General features: G+C 39.5%; 2 protein-coding genes across 3 annotated transcripts in view; one reads left to right on the top strand and one right to left on the bottom strand.

The window, feature by feature from the left end:
- Positions 1-467: 467 nt before the first annotated feature.
- fbp1a (fructose-1,6-bisphosphatase 1a) lies at positions 468-4,602 on the bottom strand. Its single transcript, XM_067521382.1, has 7 exons — positions 4,331-4,602; positions 3,317-3,479; positions 2,912-3,004; positions 2,465-2,605; positions 2,243-2,380; positions 1,863-1,982; positions 468-1,173 (listed from the first exon to the last, which is right to left on the bottom strand). The coding sequence occupies exons 1-7, from the start codon at positions 4,498-4,500 to the stop codon at positions 982-984; spliced, it is 1,017 nt and encodes a 338-aa protein (XP_067377483.1). The 5' UTR covers positions 4,501-4,602; the 3' UTR covers positions 468-981.
- A 2,375-nt stretch (positions 4,603-6,977) lies between these two features.
- kank1a (KN motif and ankyrin repeat domains 1a) overlaps positions 6,978-24,692 on the top strand; it is a 44,984-nt gene continuing 27,269 nt past the window's right edge. The window contains exon 1 of one of the 2 annotated variants that reach the window (XM_067521370.1): positions 6,978-7,190. The gene's annotated coding sequence lies outside the window, so the exon portion shown is untranslated. Of the gene's footprint in view, positions 7,191-13,354; positions 13,470-24,692 lie in introns of those variants that run through there. The other variant, XM_067521372.1, reaches the window with a different exon arrangement.

Here is a 24,692-nt window from a genome sequence, read left to right as displayed (position 1 = left end):
TACTTCAAATTAGGTCTTTCTGCGATGCAAGACGCTTTGTTTAAAGCGTAAGTGAAATCATTTTAATAATAAGAGCAGATACAGATTCAGTTACTATGCTTCCAGCAGTGAGCTTTAAATGTCAGCTCCAACTGACCTTTAACTTAAAGGTCGACTTCCTGGATTTAGTGTCTAACTGTATGTCTTCCAACTTTTTCCATTTGGAAAAATAAAAGTTTTCCCCATGTAATTTTCAGGTATTTGCATATTTTCTTACTTCAAAACATGAACCACAACAGTCCAAATATTTCTTTAAATATTCAAACATTTTCCACAAAGTACGAATGTATTTCTAGCTTTTTGATACCATATTTACCAGTCATAAAATGGCCTGATGTCCAACAAATAATACAGCATTAATATAAATCCTGAGTTTAAAACATGCAACTCTTTTTACAAAAACACACACAACAAAAAAAAGCAAAAAAAACTGTAAATTTGGATTTATTAAGATAAACTTCATAATTACAAACAGTAGTTGATCACATAATAAAGTAATCAGGTTTTGCACAGTTGCATCTGGTCCTTCACAGAATTAGAATCATTCTAATGAAAAGGCACAACTTGGAGGTAAACTGAGGAAGTCTTCAGTTTCATATGTTCAAGTGCATTCATCTTTGTTTTTGGCACATATTTGGTCTTTGGTCATTGTTTGTGGAATGTCTGCATTTCTGTGTGCAGTGTAGCTTATGAGATACAGGTTTTTAAATCACCTGTCAGTTTGATAGAAACATGTTACGAATATCACTGGTATGGCATGAAAACCTTGCAACGCTAATATTGGTCACTTTTAAACTTGTCCACTGAGAAAAATCCCTGACACAGACACAAGGTGTTATGAAAAATAAAAACTTCCATTTAGCCTCAAAGTGAGGTTGACATTTTGGGACGTACAAGGTTTTATCCACACAGTGGTGGTTATGGGGACGAGTTGGTGCCGTCTCACTTCTGGGCATGTTTCTTGCAGATGGCAATGTACTCCAGCACGTCGTCAGGGGAGCCCATAGCCACAGGGGCCCGCTGGTGGATGCTCTCGGGCTGGATGTCCAGGATGTTCTCGAAGCCGGTGGAGGCCATGCCGCCTGCCTGCTCCATGATGAAGGCCATGGGGTTGCATTCATACAGGAGTCGCAGCTTCGAGGAAGAGGGGGAGGGGAGTTTAGTTAAAAGCCCCAGTGACAAAGTCTCCAAAGGAATGCTTTTTTTTTTTTTTTTTAAATTGGGTTTGCTTCTAAGGCCATGAAAGGTTTAGCACTTAAACACTTTCTCCTGTGCAACTAAACTAAGTGGGTTCTCTTTAAAAACACGGAAAAAATTTTTTTTTTTACTGATTTGATTGAGCAAAATAGATTTGTACGCCAATGCCAGCTGGTATTAAAAGTCAGTTTTCTAGTTTTGCTTTTTCCTGCATTGTGATGATGACAGTATTAAGGTACATTTTGTCTGCAGTCGTTGGAAGTCGACTGCTTTGTAGCTTCTCAAAATATGACACTTGGCTCAGTCTTGCAAACATTAAAGGGATGTGGAGAAACAACTGTAGTGTGTTGCTGTTGCAAGCGATGCTGGAGGTAGAACAATTGTTTGAAATTTCCCCAAAGTGTTGCAACTTAAAAATAGGTGAAACCAACTGGAAAACGAACTGGTTCAAGCTCTTTTGTACGTTCGTAAACTACAGGAAAAAAACCTGGTCATGATACTACAATAGTTCAACCTGTACAAGGGATTTCATGTCTATGTTGTTTAATTCTTTTTGCTTTGTTTTATGATCGAACCTTTATTACTTTATTAGTCTGATATGCGAAGTACCAGGAACAAGACCTTACCTTTCCCTTTGGACTTTTCACATTTCCTGGGTATAAAAAGATGCCTCCATACATCAGTGTTCGGTGCACATCAGCCACCATGGAACCAATGTAGCGGGCGCCGTAGGGCTCACTGCCATCCTAAAGTGATTTAAATGTTTGCTTTAATGGGGTGGTGGACAAGATCTATGTTACAAGCTGGACACATCTCATTAATTATAAAAAGAAAATTCAGGAAAAACATCTCAAAGAAAATATCAAATAAATATTTTGTGTAGTATTGTCATTCTCATAGACAACAGGAGACTATCAGAACATTGATTTAGATTACAATTCACTAGAAAGGCATAATTTTCCATGATGCAATGGCCACTCAGGTCCCGACGTTACAGTAGCGTTACCTCAGGGAATTTTTTCTTCTGCAGATACTCGGTGACAGCTGGATCGAAGTATTTTGCGTAACCTTCATTCAAGCTGTAGATTTTGCCCCGCTTCTTGATCTTCACATCTCGATTAACGAGGATAAATTCACCAATGGCCTGAGGATTAGATGGCAAACAAATGTCAGTGCCGCACATTTTGTGTAAAAATGCATATTTTCCTGCGAGTGAGCGAGCACTAACTGGGTCGAGCATGAAGCAGTTGACTCCCTGGCCTGTGGAGAGCACTATCATGGTGGCGCTGCCGTAGAGGGCGTAGCCTGCTGCCACAAGGTTCCTGCCAGGCTGCAGGGCATCCTTCTCGCATGGCTCAGAATCTGTGGTCTGATGCAGTACAATTTCCCTTTATTGAATAACATCATAACAATGTCCAATCTTATACAGTGGTTTTCAGCTGAGGTACACAGAGAAAGGTTTGATGATGACACATAGATCTAGTAACATTTTTAGATCTTTAACGTCAGCTTTTACAGCAATACAGGATTTGAATTGTCTTGGCCTTCAAAAACTCTCAAACATCTAAAAAAAAATGCGTTAAGCTTAATAATCTCAATCTGTCACAATTTAGTTTCAAGTCTGTGAATGCAGGAAATAGAAACACTTTTATTATGGGAATATAATAAAATCTACCTTCCTGTAGATGGCAAAAATCGTACCGATGGAAACCAGACAATCAATGTTGGAGGAACCATCCAAAGGATCAAAACACACAATGTATTTACCCTGTCAAAGAAAGAACAAAACCATTTCAGTATTTTTAAAGACTTGACATGAGAATAATGTCAACCATTTAAAATTCCCTCATCCTCAGTATTTTGTGGTTTATTTGACTGATTTTATGTTCTTTAGGCACTTAAGGCTATAATTTGCAGTATAATTAAGGTGAAAGATATAATTTAAGTAACTTTGTACCACTTTTGACTTTCCATAATTGTGACTCCAACCAGACTTTAGTGTTAATGTCTGCTTGTCTATCATACATAAACCACTGGTTCTGTTAAGACACGTGAATTAAAGATCACCTTTTACACTCACCATTTTATCTGGCTCTATGATGATGGCTTTTTCATTCTCTTCTGACACCAGCACACAAGAGGTGAAGGAAGACTTGATCATGTTGATGACCAGGTCGTTGGACAGAATGTCCAGCTTCTTCACCTGATCCCCGGTTATATTGGTGCTGCCAGCAATGCCGTAACTGATAAGACACAAGTGATAGTGAAAAGTCATTAAAATAAAATAAAAACAGGCATGAGAAGAATTTTATTGAAAAATATCAATTCTCTGTACATAGAAACTTAGGTCATAGGTCTACTGTTTTTGCACTGAGAAAAATCAGTGAAACTAATTGTGACCATAGCCTCCTGATTAAATTTAAATGGTTAAAAAAGGCCACTGATGCATGTCAATGCATTTCTAAAAAAGGCCACTGATGCATGTCAATGCCTTTCTACACAGCAGAGTTTGAATGGTGAGTAACTGTTGCTTAAAAATGAAATCAAGTCTAAAACAAAACTAGTTTCACAAGCCAAACAGGTTTTACACATGCAAAACATTGATGCTCATACAGATAACATGTGGACATTGCTACACAAATGTTTAAAAAGCTGTTTATACCTAATTCCTCATCAATATATTTATTTTTGCATCGCATAAGTCTCACTTTCAAAGAAGAGGGAGCTTTGATGGCATAATTGAAAGTTACGGTGGACAAACACAAACAGTGGTTTAAATAGTTCAAAGTTGCAGACAGACACTTTTTGTAGCAGGGTGAAAATGGAGATCCGCACTGATTCATTAATACTCTACACTAGACGCATACCTGAAACCAGAGTACTTCATTTACTGCATGTTGGGAGAATAACATTAAAGTGGGCGTGGTCTTTACAGGTATGCGCTTCCGTGTTGGCACAAAAACACGCTGAACCTCCTGCTCATCCTCCAACGTGGAGGAGCCATAGGATACTTTAGCCCGCTTTACATTTGGACTGTGCAACGTTTCTCTTACATAGCAGCCACTGTTCCTCTGAGTGAGGCACGTTTACTCACAGGTGGGCGATCCCCGCTTTGCGCACAGCGCTGGAGATGGCCTTCACCGCCGTGCACAGCGAGTTCAGCAACGTTGTCAGCTCCCCCGTGCCTTTTGCCTTCCGGCCCTCCTCCATGACGAACCGGGTCACGGTGGCCACGTTGGTGTCGAAGGATCCTTGGTCAGACATGGTGGCAGATTGTCACTTGCGGCCTGAGAAGTAGAAGTTCGGGGCAAGAGTGCAGGACTTAAACGGGCAGCAACGCGGAACTCGGCGGAGGAGTGGAGTCAGCAGGACCAATCAGAGGCGCGGGAGAGGAGAGGGGAGGCGTGGCCTGTGCCGGAGACACCGCTCGCTTTGTGCAAACTCAACTGAGCACTGATGAAATAGTAGTTAACCACAGAGGGATGTGACCGGGATAATAGACGCGGCGCATAACGCAATTCACACTCTCGTTACAAAACAGTGGTCGTGTGTTTTTCTGCGGCTATGAAAGCAGTTGCATAGGTTTGACTCCTGATTGTGCATTCACATTCTTCTGGGCAACTCACTTTTCAGCAATCCGGAGATTCCGGACCGTTATTTAAATTAATATTATTTGCACTTATGACGCGGACCTTTTTTTTTTTTTTTTTTTTTAATGAATTTAGGTTAGGCAAAAGTGGGTACTTGTACTAGGTGGTAAGTGGGTACTTGCATTTTACTGGAGTATACTGGAAGTGTAAACTACTTCTGCTTCACTAGAATTCAGAGAAAAATATTTAAATTATTACTCGTGGCTTATTTTACAGCTTTAGTTAATTTTTGCCGATAATAATGATAATGATCCAATTTTTCTGGATTAACCAGCTGTTGGTACATCAACTGCTCCAATACTGTGCTGGTTTTGTTCCACACAAATTTTCCAGCTAACTTTGGCTCATATTTTTTGTAAGTTATCGTCACTTTTCTCAGTTGTAACTTCACCATTGGGAACTTGTCAAATAAATATGGACCAAATTCAATGCCTGTTTTCATAGTGGAGTACTTTTGTACGTCAGTCATACTTGCACTTTGACTTGAGTACTGAGTTTGTGTACTTGTAGTTAGAGCCCTTAGATCGAGGTAAAGACAATCCTGACGATACAAAAAAACAATTATTAACTAATCTGACAATAAGTGTGTTTCATATTATGCTCAAAGGTTTGCGTAAGATCTTTTACTTTTCAACATAGCAGTGCCCTTGTGCTAAATCCCAGGTTCATATAGGTGCTTTTTCCAGTTCTGTCTGGACCTCAACCCTGAATTATGAGTAGCTTATATTGCACTTTAACTGTTGAATGGCAACAAATCCCAGCAGCCATGTTATTCATCGGCCTATGTATCTATAAATTTCCCTATCAGCTGAAAGTGTCAACAATTACTTAATTACTGTACTTAACGAGGCTTTCTAATTGTTGTTCTAAATGACATGACATATTTCTACTTTACTTGACTGCTTTACTTTACTATTCCATTTGTTGTTACTTGATACATTGTACTCACTGCATTTCAATGGGAAAGATACTTGTATCCAACTACATGTGTGTGTCGGTATATATATACATATATATACTACACTAGTTACTTTACAGAATTATATTAGGAATACAAAATACAGAAGCCCAACCATTTAAAAATACAATAAGCTCATGCATGATCATCATAACAGTGCTTAAATAGTTAAAGTGATCTGTATGTGTTTTTGCCTTATGTTCTTTAAACGTTACGGTCATCTAAATATAAACCACAAATAATAAAAAGGAATATATACATTTTTGTCTACAGCAGATAAATGTTGCTCATACTGCTAATTGGTTTGCTCCAAAAGAAAGTTACGATCACATATTTATTTAAAATATATGCTTGTACTGAAATGACCTCATCGTGACGTAAAACCTTTTGGAACTAGTTCATAAACAAAACGCCACAAGATGGCGGTCTTGGCCAGTGAACTTTAGCTAGAACAGTAAGCTGTGTCCCAAACACTGTCTGTTTATTCTAAATACCATTACCTTTCCAAGTAACTATAGCTTTTTCTTCGTGTAACATGGTGGTTGTGTCAAAGAATTCAAAAATATTTAAGAGGTACATTTCTGAAGCGGTTAAAACCAGTAAACCACCAAACGTCAGTGGCGAAAAAATTTACATGTTGATATTAATGCGCCAACGAACCCGTTTAAAATACGTTAAGAATATTTTTAAGGGGAAGCGATACGTCAAACTCAGCTGTGGTAATTTTTTAAACTCGCACACAAAAAAGTGCGTTTTTATTCAAACCAGCTTACAGGTTGCTTTCTTTTATAAGACACTCGGACTTTTAAGCGTCTGTTAAAGTGCTAACAAGCCTAAAAAGTGTCCTTAAACCATCAAATGGTTTAGTTAATAATTAGCTAAGGTTAGCTTTGTTTTAAAACGCTAATGTTATTCTAACGCACAATCTGTAATGTTAATAACACGAGAGCTGCAAAGTTAATGTCCCGCTTATGTAGCGCTCTGTAGCTCGGCTGGCAGCGGAAAAGTGGGGCAAAGCCCTTGCGGCAGGTAAGCAACACCTGTAGAGCTGACTGACCTTCATATTAGCAGCGAGGAGCTCGCCTGTCGCATCTAGTGCGCATGACCGCGGGTCAACTCGCTGCTGAAGCGGACAAGTACAAAGAGGCTGCTGGCGGCGAGGTCGGGGACGTGCCGTGTGCCGTGGAGCTCAAACAAGACCTTATACCGTTTTTACGTGAAGTCGTTACTTTTCCTCGGACGATTGGACATTCAGGAATTCCGCATCAAGGACAATCGGCCGAGTTAACAGAGAGGAAGAGTTTCATTCAAGTGCAGAAAGCGCCTGGGAAGACACTTGGCGTCGGGTAAGTTCAACGCTTTTAGCGTTTACAGTCGCAGGGAGCTTCTGATGTATGCGGGAGTTTTTATTTTAAGGATGTAAGGTCAAACTTTTGCTCATGTTTTCCGGTTATCCTGAGCATGCTTTAGTTATTGGGTAAATTGTACTTTTGTGTGTGTGTGTGTGTGTGTGTGTGTGTGTGTGGTGCTTGCTGTTGGTCAGGTGGTCCTGCAGCGACCAGACGAGACAATCTCATGAAGCGCAGCTAGTTAAGCAGGATTATGTTTAAAGTCATATGGTGTTTGTGGGACCTGCTCATTGTAATCTTGCGTAGTTTGTTTTTCTCGATACAGCAGACCTGTTGGCGCCGAACAGGTGTTTTTAACTAAAGTTGCAAGTGGCCCCCATGCGGGTGTAGGGGTTCGAGTACCGTGTGCAGGGAGGTGAGGAAAATTGTGCATTCATGAAGATTTTATCTTGAGTGTTATTGTTGGATGCAGCTTTTGCAGGATTTGGGTCTTGCAGCACTTTTCAAACACAAACCCATCCTTCTCATGCGACTTGCTCATCTCCTAGCATTGAAATGGGCCTGAGGGGACTTATCTTTGCCATGAATTTATCACTTTAAATCAGCTCTCATCATAGATGTGCAATGCCCCAAACCTCCATATCTCTGTTCTCTTAAAGAATGTTCTAATTTCTTTTTATTACTGAACTCCTTGTGATTTTCTCCTCCACACGGATTGAAGTAAAGTACAGTGTGTGACAAATAATAAAAGCCTTTTTACAGGCTGCTGAACAGGGACATTCATCTATCATAAATCATTTCATGCAGTGTACATGTATGACCTCTGGTCATGTGCGCTGTCAAGACTCCAAACCAAATATCTCACACTTATTTTTCTTTCTTCAGCTACTACTCAATTTCTTGGTGTCTAGAAGAATTGGTGAGTAGCAGACACTTTTTAAGTTTCGAAGAGTGGAGGACACTAACCTGGATGGTGGTCCCTATTGTGCTGGTGAATGAGCTGGGGTATAATAGAGAGCTCTTTATCTTTTCCAGCTTTCTTTAGCAATAAAGCTCTGAATTGATATGTCAAGAGGAAGAATATGAGCATTGTCACAGTGGTTTAATGAAATTCTTAAGCTTCCAGTGTGGCTTTCTTGGCATATCCATCACTCAGTTTTTCTACACTTTGGTTATTATAAATGCAGATTACATTATTGCTTTCATCCAGGAAGCCAAGCAGAACATTCCTTTACTTGATGGATCTCTGGTGAATTCCTGATCGTAAAGTTTGTACAGTATTGTTCTAAATCATTGGTTGGGCTGTGAAATATTAAGTTATTTCAAACGTATTTCAAAGCAATGATTTACAACAATACTGTATAAATAACAGGTGTCCCTACAGTTGATGTCTGTTTGCTGGAATAAAGTGGCTATCCTAAATCTTGGTAGGAACTTTTTCCAGTGTACCAGTTCTTAAAAGTATGTCCAAAATATGTCATTTGGACACAGCAGCCAGCAGCTCTTAGTTGTTTTGTAGTGTTTCCACAGTACACAGGATATTATGTCTTCAAAGGGTTATCTGTCAGCACATTCTTCAAATCAGTAATATGAGAGCAGCACATGAAGAAAACCCATTAACCATTAGGAGGAGATGAATTAATCTGAGTCAAAACAAGCTGTTAATCTGATTTAAATCCAACTATGTCCCCACAATGTCCAAATAGTTTTTAGCATCAGGCCAAAATACATTCACTTTATTTATAGTCATATTGTTTGTTAAAAAATAATTTACCAGAAACCTCTAAATGCTGTTGGTCACATTTCCGACTTCAACTAACTGATTCATTAAAAAAATAAGAATGAGTTAATGTCGCATAATTAAACTACGTTGATTTTAGTGTGTGGGCAGCTAATGCGCCTCTTGTTTATTTCCTGGATTTTTCTGGAAGCCCATACTGCGACTAGCTCGGTGTTAAAAGTCTGTAAATGGTACATGTCCTTCAGCAACACACAGAGCATTCCTCTGCTTCCTCCTCTTCCCTGCTAACACTTCAGCCGATCTGGTGGAAGTACCGCCTGGTGTCGGTTGGCACATGACACTTAGCACCGCGCTCTGAGTCCACATCATCAGGACAGTTGTTTAACCTTTGTGGACAGATGGCAGAAGTCTCTCAATTAACACCTTAGTGCGATGGCCCCTCTGTCTACAAGATCAAAGCTGGGTCACCGGAGCTCAGATGCGTCTTCCCCTTCACTGCCATGCCTCCAGTGTTTGTTTTGAGAGGATGACTTCCATTCCCCCGGGTCGTCCGAGTGGGTTGCATGTCAAATCTGGCCTTGATTTTTCAATTTTTTTTTCAATTTTTTTTTTTTTGCGGGTGTAAGGTTTGTGTGGAATCTTTACCGTCATGTTTTCTCTGTAATTTTATGAGAATAGCAATGCTGAATTGTAATTACAGTTTTAGTCAAACGTCTGTGCAAGCCTCTGTCCCTTTTGCATTTGTTTTGTTTTTTCTTTGCCACTAATACCACCTTTTTGGCTTCTATAACTTGAAAAGATGAGTTGTTCTGTTTTTTGTTTTTTTTCTTCTTTCACTTTGAGATAGATACCACTCTTACTAGTTTAGTGCTCGACTGTGGGAGTTGTTACAGCTGCCCTGGCTTTTAAGTGTGGGATAAAGACCTACATGAGCCTCAGGGGCTGCCCTGTTATTATCAGATCAAATCTACTTTGGATAGTAGATCCACTGGCACTAAACAATTAGAGCTGCCCCCTCCCATGCAAAACCCAAATTTGACTCAGAACTGAACAAAATAACATATTGGAAACTACATGTGTTTAGTAAGATGAGATTAGAGAGAACACATAAGTAGCCGGCTGGCATGAAACTGGAAAGTCTAAAATATCTGGGCAAGCGCAGCAGATTTTAAATGGGTTTGTGGAATGTAGTCGAAACATAAAAGAAAAAACAAGGCCAGGGATTCCTCCTAAACGATTTCCAGCATCTAGGGCAGTCGGGGCATCACTTTCTTTGCAAATTTGCTAGGGCGCTATATTGGAGTGATCAAAGTTCTGGCAGAACTTTTAAATCGGTGCTTGCTGGATTTAGAGGCTTAACAGAGTTGGAGAGGGCTAAGATGGATTGGGAGATGTTTGTGTTGGCTGGGTTTGGCTCTGAGTTATCAAAAATATTTTTTGAATATATCAATCAAGACACTATGTTAATGAGGGATCTGCAAAGGTTTTGTTAGGATGGGGTGTTAGCCTGTCTCCATTCTAATATTTAGCATCATATCTAGCATACAAACAACAGAGTGATATAATCTTTTTTTTTTTTTATACTTCTGCCATGAAATCACATTTCTGTTTGTTAGAAAACATTACACAACTGTTAAGGTTTATCCCAAAAAAATACCCTGTTGTAAGTGTAATGTAGTGTCGTAAAATACTAAGTTGAAGGCTGTTTTTTGGTTTGTTTTTTTTTAATTATATTTATAAAAACTCAACTTTCAAACTAGTTATTTTGTGTATAAAACTAGCTTAATTAGAGGAAGCTGTTGTCCTGCTGATGGTACACTTGATAACCTCTTGTGCCCCTAAGGCCTGTAGTGCTGTTCTCCCTCAGTAAACATCTGCTGTGGTTGGAAATGGTGTTTATTTACATTGAATTAAAAAAATGATAATAATTTCACGTGGTGCATTACTTATTGTCATGAAGACATTGACAAAAAAATAAACTTAGCCAGACAGATCCAAAACTCTTAAGGTTACAAATTGTTGTATTAAATACAATGACCTGTCCACTTGAGGTGAAACATCCCCTACTTGTCACCTGGATATCCTTTGGTTTGAGATTGTAGTCATAGATTTGGATGATTCACTCTTGCGTGCTACATCTTGTGAGGTTCCTGTTAGAAGGAAAACTGTCATGGTGAACATGAGCGAGCGAAGGCATTTCTTTGTGTAGCTGGGATTAACCCCAGCTAAACCTTGAAGTGTGTTTCACAAAGATGTTTTGTTGCCTGGTATGTTAATCCTTTTCTTTCATTCATTCATATGTTCCCTCAGTCATCATGTGCTGTTTACAATAGAGTTGATCGGGTCTTTTTCCCTAGTCTCAGATGAATATGTTAATTTCTCTTAAGTCAGTTTCCTAACCCAACTGATAAATGCTTAGTGTTGTTTAGGTAGCAGGTAATATATCTGTCACTAACATTTTAGTTGATTCATTAGTTCTAGTCCATGGCAGTAACACAGTCACTACGTACATGTGGAAAATACTTGACACAAGACAAGTTGTCATCACCCAAAATAAATGGGTTTTAGTCTCAACATGGGCCTGGTTGTGGCAAGCCTGTGCATGGCTGTTGTTTCCCAAGAAATGGCAAAACATTCACATTATTTTATGTGTACAGATGAAACAAACCCAATTTGTTTATTTGTTAGCTTTGTGATAAACTAAGTCAAATATGTCCTGACTTTAGCTTCTTGCTTAATGTGGAGACGTGAGATTTAAGTTTTTGTATTTCAGTCCTGGAAAGAAAGCAGGTCAGTGTAAAACGTTCTTGTTTCTTACATGTTTCATTCTGTTTTCTAGCACTAATGCCGTTGATCAAAAATTAATTACACACCGACACGATTCCCTGAAGGAAAAGCACACTGCTTGACAAGGCTTGCTGTAAATTGTTGTTTTTGATATTTGACCACAATGGGGGGAGTGGCGAGATGAAGCAGAACGCTCACAGCACTCTCATTAGCTTTCAGTGGTGTACGCATGCTTCAAGAGAAACTGTGATGATCTTCACTTTAATTTAACTAAATTCTCTCATGGTAAAAGGCTGGGTGGGAGTAAGCTGTTGGTTTTTGGGCAAGTACTCTTGAAGTATTAAATCACGAATGTAGTAATTTAAGCAAAACGTTTTAAACGTAAAGGAACACAGCACGTTTGTATGCCAAACATTTGTGGTCGCCTTTGTCAAGAGGAAATGCTAATTCGTAGAAGCAGCTCAGCATCAGCTTGTTATTATCCCGTCTACGTGTGAATGAAATGCCAATCTTCTGAAAAAGGCAGGAGTGAAACATCTTGTTCCTTGTACATGAAGCAGGACAAGGCAGGTGCAAAGAGAACCCAGGGTTCTCAGTTGATACTGTGATAATCCCTCAGCTATGCAGACATGCACAGACTTTCTCTGTTATGTTCAAGCATTCCAGTAAAGGCAGATTGGACCCTGACATTGAGTTTAGCCAGAACTTATCAGAAGAGCAAATCGGGTAAGAACAGGTAATATGTATACATGTATTTTTTATTATTATTATTTTTTTTCTCTCTCTCCCCTCGCAGGGCGTAAACACACACACATGCGCGCACACACACAGATTCAGTGAACAGTTTGCTTGTTATGTTAATTTTAACAAGAATTACAGTGACAAGGCAAGTAACAATTGCAAGTAACAATTTCGAGAAATTATGTTCCAAAACAAATAGAATAGTAACACAAGGAAAGAAGTGTCATTCAGTTTTCTAACTTATGTAGCATAGCAGCTAAAAGTAGCTGAGTACACTAAGTAGAATTGAGCAAACCAACTCTAGAACATTTTTAAATTAAAATTTCTAATTGTATATGAATTCAGCTGTTATTTCTAAGCTGATATGGTTATTAAGCACGACTTTGCCCCATGATAATTTTTTTTTAAAGGCTGAAGTCTTAAAGCTTTACTCCCTCTTTAAAATCGCCCAAATAAATCAACTATCACCAGATTAAGAGTGTGTTCTTATTGAAAGCTGCAAACATTTTCATAACCTCCTTTTAAGCCAACAGAGAGTGTATCTCATAAGATGGTGTCAGTTTAATGAAATATAAAGCCTACTTTCAGTTTGTTAATCTTTTACTCAAAGAGCTATTGGAAACAGCCCAATTACTTCCTATTTGGTTTACCTACTACACCACATAAAAGCTGTTGTCGCCCCCTCCCCCCCCCTTTGCCAGGGATGCCACTGTTTACGGCTGAGAGAACCCCGGTGCCTTGTCCCACTAGCCACCAAGCTGCTCATATTACAGTCTCCTTGACTGGCCGGTATTGTCAGGTTACAATGTGTATGGGTGTTTAGTTTCACAGTGGTCGTTTTGTGATTGGCTCCTGTTCTGCCATGTGAGAGAGCACAGAGTGACGTTCCTATGTTAATCCCTCATTTCTCTTGGGGATGTTTTCTATGTGGTTAGACTGGCAGCTGCTCGTGGGGTGCAGCATAAGGATATGCAGTCCCACTATTCCACTGAGACCTGATGGGGTGGGTGAGTGCAAAATATGTGTTTTTTTTTTTTAAACTAGTAAGGCTGTTGCTAATGCATTGTTTTCTGGAAATGTTTAAAATGTTCTAGTTAAACTCTTCAATCTATATAACCTGCTGATGCCAGCAACTGTGTTTTATCCATAGTGTAGTTTGTATGCTCACTGTTATTACTGAAGACAGAACTTGTATTTCAGTGCAGAAGATAACGGCAAACATCTGTGAACACAGGAAAGATGTATTATCTAGATGCATCTAGTTCTAAACATTGGACCCTTGTTTCTTGTAAAAGTTTATCCACAAGGAATATGAACTTATGGGAAGTTTTAAATCTCCAGAGCCTGATACTAATTAGTATTGATCTGATTCCTGTGAACCCAGATCAATATAGTTGACATTAGTGAGATGGAGTGAACTGGGGCTTTTGTCAAGGTTTTGTGAGTGAGCAGAGGGGTGTCTGTTGTCTACAGCTGCAGTTCTGCACATTTCCCTTAAAAAAAACAGTCACTTGAATAGTGTGTGCTGTCATGTGTCCCCCAGTCAGACAATCTAGGCAAAACTGTTATAATGTTGTTCATGGGAAGATGTTAACATCTCATCACTACAATACACAACAGCTTGTTGAGCTGTCCAGCTGCCATTTTGAATGTGAGGCTTGGTGAGTTAAAGATCTTTCATACAACCAGTAGCAACTTGTTGCTCCTTGGAAGGTGCGTTGCCATTGTTACATTTCTAAATGAGAAATATATTGTGTAGATACAGTAAGTAATAATCTGATTTCCTGCAGTCATGTACTCATATAAGGACAACACACAGAAGTGGTTGCCATATCAGAAGCAAAATGGTTTTCCAGTTTGAAGTCTTTCATATAACTCTTTGTGGCCACATGGCTTTCAGTGCATAAACATGTTCTCTAAGAAGGTCGGGCGTTTCTCAGTAAACTGTTTAACTGTAGCAGTAAATTATTTCCTCTTGTGGTCAGCAGGTCTTTGTTTACACTGGAGATTGACTCCCTGGTGACACCAATGATCTTATCTGCTACATTGAAGATCTGCTGTCGGCACACCACATGGGGAGCGTTCTAATGAGTCTGTATTTCAACATCCCACTTTTAATTATAGAAGGAAACATTAACACTGGTGGTCTTAATAATGTCATGGAGGGCAATGGCCACTGAGCAGTCTGTGGCTGCACGGCCCCATATGCAGCAAAATGTGATGGGCCGTGTCCAGAAGTAGTAGAAGAACACAAACTGTCAAGTGGTTTAAAAAAAATTCTCGACTAAATGTATCACAAAGCTATTACTCAAGTATGAAACAGATTATCTACATTTCACTTTTAAGCAAAAATACTCCTAAGGGGGGCAAAAAAAGGCTTTTAAACATACGGATTATGGTAATTATGGCAAAACATATACAGTAACTAATTAAAAATAAGGATCAAAGATCACTGTTGATCACCTGGAGCTGATTTTAACCGCTTTGTGCTGACAGGTTGTTATCCCACAATTATATATTGGTATTCATTAGTTCATAATATTTTATAGAAACTATATCCTACTACATCATACTCATACCACCAGCTGGTGTTTGTTGCGGCCGATCGGTGCATAATAAACACATGAGTAAATGTGTAATGATGTGCTGTTTTGCAACTTTTTAAAAGTCGCTTTGCCTTGAAATACAGTATGAAATATTGCTGTTAGTCCAGTGTCCATGGTGTCTGCGACTGTAGTTCTCATCTCTGTGCTGTGTTGAAGTCAGCTTGACAATGGCCTTGCATCCTCTCAGGTTTCACTTTCCACAAAGTGAGGGGCAGCTCACCATGGCAACGCCATCTGCAGGTTCCCTGACCTAACCCATGTTTTCACTGTGAGGAGTTTGGAGCACAGGTTGGGATCCTCTGCCTGGTGCATGTGATGCAGCTCACATCTCTGATTAATAAGTAATTGTAACTTATACCCCAAAAAACACAATTGTGGTAAAATTTGCTTATGTCTAATAGAGAATGTGAAGTTACTGTTACACTGTCGTAACTGTCTGGGATGTGTGTGCTGTCTTGCCACAAATGAGGAGATCCTGCACCGAGAAAATAGAAAACTGTTCATGGATCTATTTCTTTATTTAATATCCAAATATCACTGCTTGCTATTAAGACTTGATTTCTCCAGACATTGTGCCTTTTCTTCCTCTTCATCTCTTCCCATCTCCATCAAATTTGAACGACATGAACCACTTTTTACCCAAACAAAAGAAAAGGAAATAACCCAGTATAACCATCAAGAGTTGATCTGCTGTACACTAGCATAATCTCACATTTGTGTTTTAACAAGCTCTAGTATTAGGCATTGAATTCATTGAGATTTAGAAGATCAGGAAAAGGATCTCCACAAATTCACACTGTTGGAGCGCAGCATGACGCAACTTTACATTCTCTTTTGAAAAGGAGTTCCAACTTAAGAATAATGCTAGTGACACTACTGCCTTGACATAAAAATATGATAAAATATTGTACATTATTTCTGAACTTGTGTTGTATAATGAATTTGTCTTATGTTTATTTGTAATGGCACATTCAAAGGCTGCCTCCTATCTGGCCTTACAAGATAGTTATGCGAGATACAATATCATCAAACAAGTTTAACCGCCCGTTGAAAGTCAGCCTGTTTTGTTTATTCAAATTGCAGATGGAATTTGCTCTTTTAATAACTCAGCTGGCTTTTCATGTTATTACAGTACCAACAGCATGATTTGTAGCCTTCTCTAGCAGGTGGTACAAATGACTGTCATGTCACACATGGTTGTTTTTAAAATGAGGAAAATGTTGGTGTTGGAGTCTCTGGACGCCTGGTTTGAGATTAGAAAGATTATATTTATATGGAGTGAACTCTTATTTAAAGGATGTTTTAAGCAAAAACCCTAATGTTCCCTTGCCAGGTTTTGGCCACAAATTTAATGATGTTTGACATAACCAGTTTATCTCTTATTCATTGTTGATACAGCTCCCCTCCCTTCCTCTCGTCTGTTTAGAATATTCAGTGACATCTGCCACCAAGCCTCTCCACCAGCAAATGCTGATTGTCCCTGCTCTCCAGCGTCACTGAAATAATACCAGAGCACGGGTCACCGCTCAAGTCAATATTTGTTCATGGTCAGTGCTGGGCACAGTCTGCTGGTTCATTAGAGATGGTTAGTGCTGTTAGCATTCATAGTAGAATTTTTTTTTTAATTTGTTATTTTTTGGGGTTGTTAACTTTGGCCAATTGTTTCTATGTGCAATCAGAACTTTTTCTTGAGACTTTACTTTTAACAATTAAGAAGTGTTTGTAAAGTATGTAAGAATTATAAGATGGTATATGTACCATCAGACTGATGGACTTTGAAATGAAGAGTGAGATATTTGTGTCCATGGTTTAGCTCTTCTGAATCTGATCCATTGCTTTCAGTGTTGGCATCTAGCGTACTTAATATTTTGTCCATGTTGACATGTGCTTGGATATTGCGATACCAACAATGCTCAATCATTTTGACAGCCCTGCAGGAATTGTTTTTCTACCCCCTCCCCCGAACTGTTCCCAAAGGTGATGTTGAAAATTCCCAGAATGCCGTGAGAGCTAATCTCTTTTGTTTTGGTGGAAGTTGGGATCCTCCTGGCGAACAGAGGGCAGCCATAACGCCACAGTGTTTCCAGAGGAATGTTACTGCTATTGTTGACCAGGGCGTTGCCCACTGGGAAGACACCCCTCTTCTTACCCCGTCACTGCCAACACGGTTCAGTGTTTTACATTATACCTATGAAAGCATGCTTCGGCTTTAGTAGCCTGTGACCCCGTGACCGCAAACTAAGGCCAACATAATGAAAAGTCTAAGGTGGAAGTCATTTGTTAGTCCCACAATTATTTCAGCTTCCTCTGCTCAATGATGGCTAAGAATCCAAGCTCTTATCTGCACAGAACTCTGCCTAAAGATACTGTGGGGAAAAATGTTGTTTTGTACTGTATTTTCATGTTAACAAATGAGTTGAATCATGAGCTGTCATTCAAGAAGCACTCGTGTACATACTGGATCTATGTAGGGCTGGAAAATGTTCCATTAGCATGAAATGCCAAATCTTGATTTATTTATTTCAATCTGTATATTATTACATTTTATTGTGCATTTGAAAATGGCCACAAATGGACTTACAAGAGACCAATGTACAGAAACAGCCAACATGGAAATCCAACACTACACATTAGCTGCAGTACGTTTAGTTCAGTTTTAATATTTGTTTAAATCTAAAATGTTCTCTCCGAAGGCAGACAATGACACACTCTTCAGTTTGTTTTTATTCTGTTTGTATTTTGTGGCTAAACCTGGTGGGTCCCGGCACCATCCACTTTATCTTCTTTTGTTCTTACATTTCCTGGTTGCGTCCACCATGCCAAAAATTAGACTTTCAAATTAGGGAATAAAGTGGCGTGTGGAGATTTGAGCGTTTTAAATGAGGGTGCCCGGTTTGGCTACAGGGAGTGAAGATGAAAAGGGTTTTCATTTGAAAGTGGTTTGTGCCTCATCACTGCTGTCATCCCCCTCCTTTTCTTTCTCAACACACGCTTTTTTTATGTGTTCTCTCAGTGGAACAAATCATTTAGTTGCCACCCTCATGGGATTAGTCCTCAGTCCCTGCTTCCCTCCCTCCCTCCCTTCTTGTCTTCTTTCCTTTTTAGTTCTCAAGCTCCAGTCCATCGTCTGTCTCTTTGTGGTGCTGCCTTTGGAAAAGCACAAGTGGTTCATCTCAAAGAGAAGATACAGAGAGAGAGAGAATGGTGAATAAATGAGGGGTAAATGGAGGATTTTAGCACTGCAATCACCTTATGTAACATCTTGCTTTATTTTTTGCTAAACTTTCCATGTCTGTGACCTTATGATGACCTTTGATCACCCAAGGCCAAATATACTAATTGCTGCAGTTTGGTTGCTTTATCATCACAAGGCTTCCCAACAGCTCAGCAGGGATAACGGCAAGTCCCCCAGATTAACGTGCTCTATGTCTCTGATGGCAAATGGCTCTGAAGCCAATTAATCAGGCCTAACTACTGATGTCACCACATTAAGTAGTACAATCCTGACCCCACCACGATAAACAATGAGGCCAGCTGAGGATCACAAAGTCTGGGCAGCACAGGGCTCACATAGGGTGAGTTGCTCAACAGATGGACATGAATATGTTACATTACAATTAGATGCTTTTCTCCCCCTTTTTTTAAAATATAGAAAAAATAGTAAAGGTGCAGTCGTTATAGAAATTATGCACATGCATATGCAGACAATTACAAAATTGTTTGTACCCTTTGAGAGAAAAAAGAAGAAACTAACAAGCTTAAAACTTACCAAAGTAATTTTTTGGAAGCTCATAAATTATTGGATTAAAGTGATATTTCAAACTGTGTCATTAACAACAGTGCACATAATTAATCTTGTGATCAGACATTTTAAACTATCTTTCCTATTGTGTGTTCCTATGTTGTTTTAGTGAGCTTAGTTTCAAACCATACACAAGGTGGAAGTGGTTCCTTGTAAAAAGTCCTTAATTGTCTCAAAATCACATTTGCTAATCAAAGACCTTAAAAAGTATTAAATTCAGTTTGTATAGGTCTTAAATATTTTCAGCTGCCTCATGGCAAGAATTCAAGCGTGCACATGCAGAGAGCACACATTAAGACCCTAGGTCACCAGCAGATTGTGGGAGCACTCTCATTTTGAACCATTTCATCCTCTTTATAGAGCCGTGCGTTCTGTTAATGCAGACTACCACTTCCTGTTCATGCCACCCCAAACTTAAAACATTGCCACAAATGCTCTTTGTCCAAAACTGCTGCCTGTTTGCCACATAATTTCCCTTGTTGCACAGTTAGTTGTTTGACTAGTAACTCTCAAAGTGTGAGTTGTCTTTAGAGTTTTGGACAAAAACAGTGGTGTCCAAAGCACAAAAACAAAGGATGATCCACTTCCTTTCATTAGATAGAAACGCTCCAATAATATCTGTATGTTGTCAGTTCACCGTATGCATTACAACAATGTCCTAATGGCAGAAGCCACATGATTGATTGCACATGTGATTGCTTGCTTGCCTGACGACTTTCTTTCTCTCCCATTTATAAAGCTTCCCCTCTCATTTTTATCTATAGAGCTTTTGATCATTATGGGTCCCAGAACAGCCTCTCTGTATGTTGGTGTACACCACTCGGCCTTTTCCTGGCAGTAATCCAGCTCTGTGTGGACTGTAACTCATTAACACCATAATTGGTCCCGGAGTTCAAGTGTTTGGGTGGGCCAAACAAAGAAAGGTTTTCCCAAATCCAAAAACATCGCAGTCATAGTGGTGATTGGAGCAACAGGATGTCAGTGTTACAGACATGTAACTGTCACTCACTACTGCCTTCAGATACCATAGAACAGAATATGGCTAGACATTCAGGAAACAGCTGTTAGTGCTTCATGGCAGTAGGTTCTCTGCAAGGTGTTTGTAATGTTAGAGTACTTGGGGTGTTGGAGTTCAGGCTCAGCTTTGCTGGTAAAATCCAGTAAAGAGCTTTCTTTGCCTGCTTTATGCTGTCATCAGTTAATTAGCTTGTTCTTCATTGTCTGGTAGCTGCCAGGAGAAGGGCTGTAGTGGATCTCATTGGTCCGTCTCCAAAAGGTCAGCAGAGTAAGAGCTCACATGGCACAAAAGCAAACAAGGGAGTACTTAAGAGAGGGGATTTCTCCCACAATGCATCTTTAAGTGAGCTGACTACAAATGTGAAAACGTTGGGAGTGATACTGCTGTAATACAGAGTGTTTAACATTTTTCTTCATCAGAATCTTAAACTGCAACAACCACGCTAAAGTGCTTTACACTTTCTTTTGTCTTCTGTTTACCATCTCCTCAATTCAATTCTGAAGGTGTGTGTGTGTGTGTGTGTGTGTGTGTGTGTAGATTTATTTTGCCAAGACAATTTATCCTCCTCAAATATCTTGTATTGTTTTACCCAAAAACAAAAAAATCTAATTCTGACAGCTTTAGAAACAGCAAATCTTTTGAGTTGCTTTTCAAAAATGTAAAACTTGCCTGGACTGTAGAATGTTGACTATAATTTGCTGTCTTTGGGAGGAAATTGAAGTACCAAGCATGAAAAAACCAAAAACTAAGACCCAAGCATGCAGAGGGAGACTGTGCAAACTCCACAGAGGCTGCAGCCAGCAGATGGATTCCAACTAGGGACCTTCTAGCTAACCACTCCATAACTGTGCTGCCTCTGTGCACAGGACTTGTTGAGCCAAAACAAGCTGATAATTTTGGCTCACCAGCGAGTGCCTGAATCCAGATGCAGATTTTAGGGTATACATGTACATTAATACTTTTAAAATTCCCTCTGACTTCCCTATGTCTAAATATTTTATTGCTTCTAGCTGAAAAACTCCTCCAGATGACATTGGAGGAGTTTTTTTTTAGCATTAGGAGTTCAGATGATGTCATCTGGAGGAGCTCTGGAAAAGCAAGTTGACCATGATTACAAACTCCATTGTGCTAGCAACAATATAGTCTGAACTGAAGGTTCCTGTCAGCTAGAAGTGGAGATATGTTCATGTTTTTATTTATTTACATGTACCAACTTCTATTTTTTACTTAGGACCACAGCATTTCCAGGTTAAAATGCAATGTTTAAAACATTAATATTCTTTAACCAAGACCTCCAGTATTTGGTTTTTCTCCTGGAAAAATATGGTGTGTCAGATACAGCTTTTATAAATGCATTTATTAAAGACTCTTCCTATATTAAAATTAAAGGACTGTGATCAGGGGTTGAGTGGTGGGTGACATTGCTCATTCTATGGTTTCCATACGCCTTACTGACTCCACTCAAGAGCTAAACAAATAAATGGCTCCAGTCCGTCCTTAGTCAAGTGCTGGCCGGACAGAGGAGGGCATGTGTGGGGGAGGGAGGACTGATGAAGTCTGAGGGCAGCAACCTGTGCGGCCGTTAAGTGGGAAAAGTAGAAGATTCAAATAATTCAGGTCTGAATCAAGTGATTCAGGGAGTGGATGGTGGCAATGGGGCAGAGCTTCAAATGCCAAGAAACCAAATCCCCAGAGGGGATTACTTAATAGAAATGCAAACTGGACTGTTGGTAAGAGAGGCTGCATCAAATATGATGTTTGACTTTTAAGGTAGTAAAGTCAAACATTTTTTTATTATGTCAGTTTTTGTTTTTATCTGGAATAGAGGTTTTTTTACATCATTTTTTTCCTCTTATGGTTACATTTTTTAATACAAAATAATATGAGAATTTTCAGTTTTTTCTTAACATGTTAAAGTAAGTTGATTATCTCTAAGCAGTTGACCAAACCAGCGGTTTGAAGATGTGATTGTGGACCTCTGGGAACATGTTTTTGGACATTCACTGACAGGTTGTTAGCTAAATAAGAAAATGTAGAGGAGGATATGCTATACTGAAACTAATTACATAGCATTTCCAGTCTTAGTATTTTAGGGAATGTTTTCTATTTGGGAAATGGAGAAAAGATGGATTCCTGACAATGTATTTTCCCCCTTTTCTACGGGTCCCACTGTTTGCCGTGATCAGAAGTACATGCTCTTTGGACTTCCTCAGGGGGGCAGTGTTGTCAACAAAGGGGATTTTTGTCTGAAAGTCTGGTTTTGGCAAAGTGGTTCTAAATAACCGTTCCGGGAAACATCATGGTGCAGTGAACTGAATTGGCTGATTAATGATATAAACTTTTTATAGTCTCTGATTTAAAGGGTAGTTATGCTTCCTTTCTTACTCTTAACTGTTTAAACAGTGAATGAGTGGAAAAACAACCATAGGACGTTTAAGGGTAAAAAGCAGGAAAGAAAACACATTTTACAGTTGATTGTATAAATATTTAGAATAAAACGCTGCAAAATGTTATAAAACATTGTTATCTGTGCTGATTAGGTTCACTGGTTCTGTTTTGTTCTTTGCAAGCAAAATAGACATTAATTATGCCCAAATCTAAATGAACCACTAAAATATATGTATAACTATAATATGTATATGAAAATAAACTTGTTCTTCTTCATAAAAAGATGGAAAAGGCACTTGGAAGCTTGCCAAAAATATTTTGTTGTAGCCTGCCAAAAAAATGAGACCTGGTTGACTTGTCTCCTGCGGGCAAAAAAGTGAATCATTGCATTCAATCATAGGTTGAACCCTGCACAGAAGTACATATGGCAGATTTCTGTCCCACTACACTCCTACTGGCAGTCATACAGCAGGAAAAAATATCAAGATAGTCATAAGCAATGATGCTCGGAGTCAAGCAGCGTTAGATGATTGATGTCTTTTGTCTTTACATGTTTTTACTGTAGCCTCTCAAATGTTCATTTCAGTTCACACCTTGAAAGACAGAATAGGGAAACCTGTTGCAGTCTTTTTCAGATCTCTCCAAAGATGTTCAGTCAAGTCTGGGCTCTGGCTGGGCCACTCAAGGACATTCACAGAATTGTCCTTTAGCCACTCATTTGTTATCTTGGCTGTTGATGAACTGTTGCCCCAGTCTGAGGTCCAGGGCTCTCTGGAACAGGTTTTCATCAAGGAAGTCTCTGTACATTGCTGCATCCATCTTTCCCTCGATCCTGACTAGTCTCCCAGTTCCTGCCACTGAAAAACATCCCCACAGCACGATGCTGCCACCACCATGCTTTACTTGCGGTGCCTGGTTTCCTCCAGACATTACTTAGTATTCAGGTCAAAGAGTTCAATGTTTGTGTCATCAGACCAGAGACTTTTCTTTCTCATTGTCTGAGACTCCTTCAGCTGTCACGTGCCTTTTGCTGAGTGGTTACTGTCTGGCCACTCTGCCATACAGGCCTGATAGGTGGACTGCTGCAGAGATGGTTGTTCTTCTGGAAGGTTCTCCTCTCTCCACAGAGAAATGCTGGACCTCTTTCGGACTGACCATCGGGTTCTTGGTCACCTCCCTGACTAAGGCCCTTCTCTCGATCGCTCAGCTTGGCCGGTCGCTCTAGGAAGAATCCTGGTGGCGACTGTGGCGCAGGAAGGTAGAGCGGTTGTCCACCAATCTCACAGGCTCCTCCGGTCACATGTCGAAGTGTCCTTGAGCAAGACACTGAACCCCAACTTAGTTGCTCCCGGTGAGTGTTGGCCAGCTGCATAGCAGCTCCCCCATCGGTGTATGTGAGTGTGAATGGGTAAATAAGAAGCAGTGTAAAGCGCTTTGAGTGGCAATAGGTAGAAAAGTGCCAAAGGTCTTCCATTTTCAGATTATGGAGACCACTGTGCTCATTGGGACCTTCAGTGCTGCAGAACTTTTTCTGTACCCTTCCCCAGATTTGTGCGTCGATACAACCCTGTCTCAGTGGTTCTACAGATGATTCCTTGGACCACATGTCTTGGTTTGTGCTCTGACATGCACTGTTAACTGTGGGACCTTATACAGACAGGTGTATACTTTTCCTAATCATGTCCAATCAGCTCAATAACAGGTTGTTTTTTTTTTTTTTTTAATTAATTTCAAAAAAACCTCTTTCACTTTGTCATTATGGGGTATTGTTTGTAGAATTTTGAAGAAAATAATGAATTTATGTAAATGTTTGGAGCAGATTTTATTTTATTTTTTTATATACTTAGGCTAAGTGTATCTTTTGATTTGATTGCCACAGCATAAGAGCATTTCTACAACCTTTTTATAATGGGAGTTATGTGGAAAGCGAAGAAATCTTTGAAGTTTTATGCACACTTTGACATCTTTTGATGTTTCATTTCAAACAGTTGAAAGTCTCATGTGACAGGCTTTGACAGCTCCACCAATGTATTTACAGTTTAGTGATGAATGTCAAGGTAAAGTCTGCTGTAAGGATGCGTTGAGTTGAGTTGAGTAATGAGGGGGTGGAAAAGTAATTGAGAGTAATTTGATGCCTCTGCATTTGTCTAATGGAAGGTTCAATTTCCAGAAGTCAGATGTTTTATGCGCAGACACTGACCCTAAAAAAAAAACCTCTTTAATACAGCAGGCATTTTGTGAAAGGGATAAAATGAGAAATGAGTGGTCAGCAAGATAATTGAATGATTGCTGGGAGCATAATGATGGGGGAGTTTGTGTATAATTTTCTTTGATTTATATGGTAACAATCTTAATTGTGCAAACCCCTTGTCCTTGCCGAATGCTGTGTTTATCCTTGTGCACAGGGCCTGCGGCT

Source organism: Channa argus, chromosome 11 (assembly GCF_033026475.1).
Source record: "Channa argus isolate prfri chromosome 11, Channa argus male v1.0, whole genome shotgun sequence".
Lineage (NCBI taxonomy): Eukaryota > Metazoa > Chordata > Actinopteri > Anabantiformes > Channidae > Channa > Channa argus.
This window is presented reverse-complemented; position numbering and strand designations above follow the sequence as displayed.

Excerpts from the sequence above, each read along its gene's own strand:
- fbp1a (XM_067521382.1), bottom strand. The coding sequence starts at position 4,500 with ATGTCTGACCAAGGATCCTTCGACACCAACGTGGCCACCGTGACCCGG. Across the intron at positions 3,005-3,316 it reads TCATAGAGCCAGATAAAATG|GGTAAATACATTGTGTGTTT; the intron begins GTGAGTGTAAAA and ends TTTCTTTGACAG. Across the intron at positions 2,606-2,911 it reads TTTTTGCCATCTACAGGAAG|ACCACAGATTCTGAGCCATG; the intron begins GTAGATTTTATT and ends GTACTGCATCAG.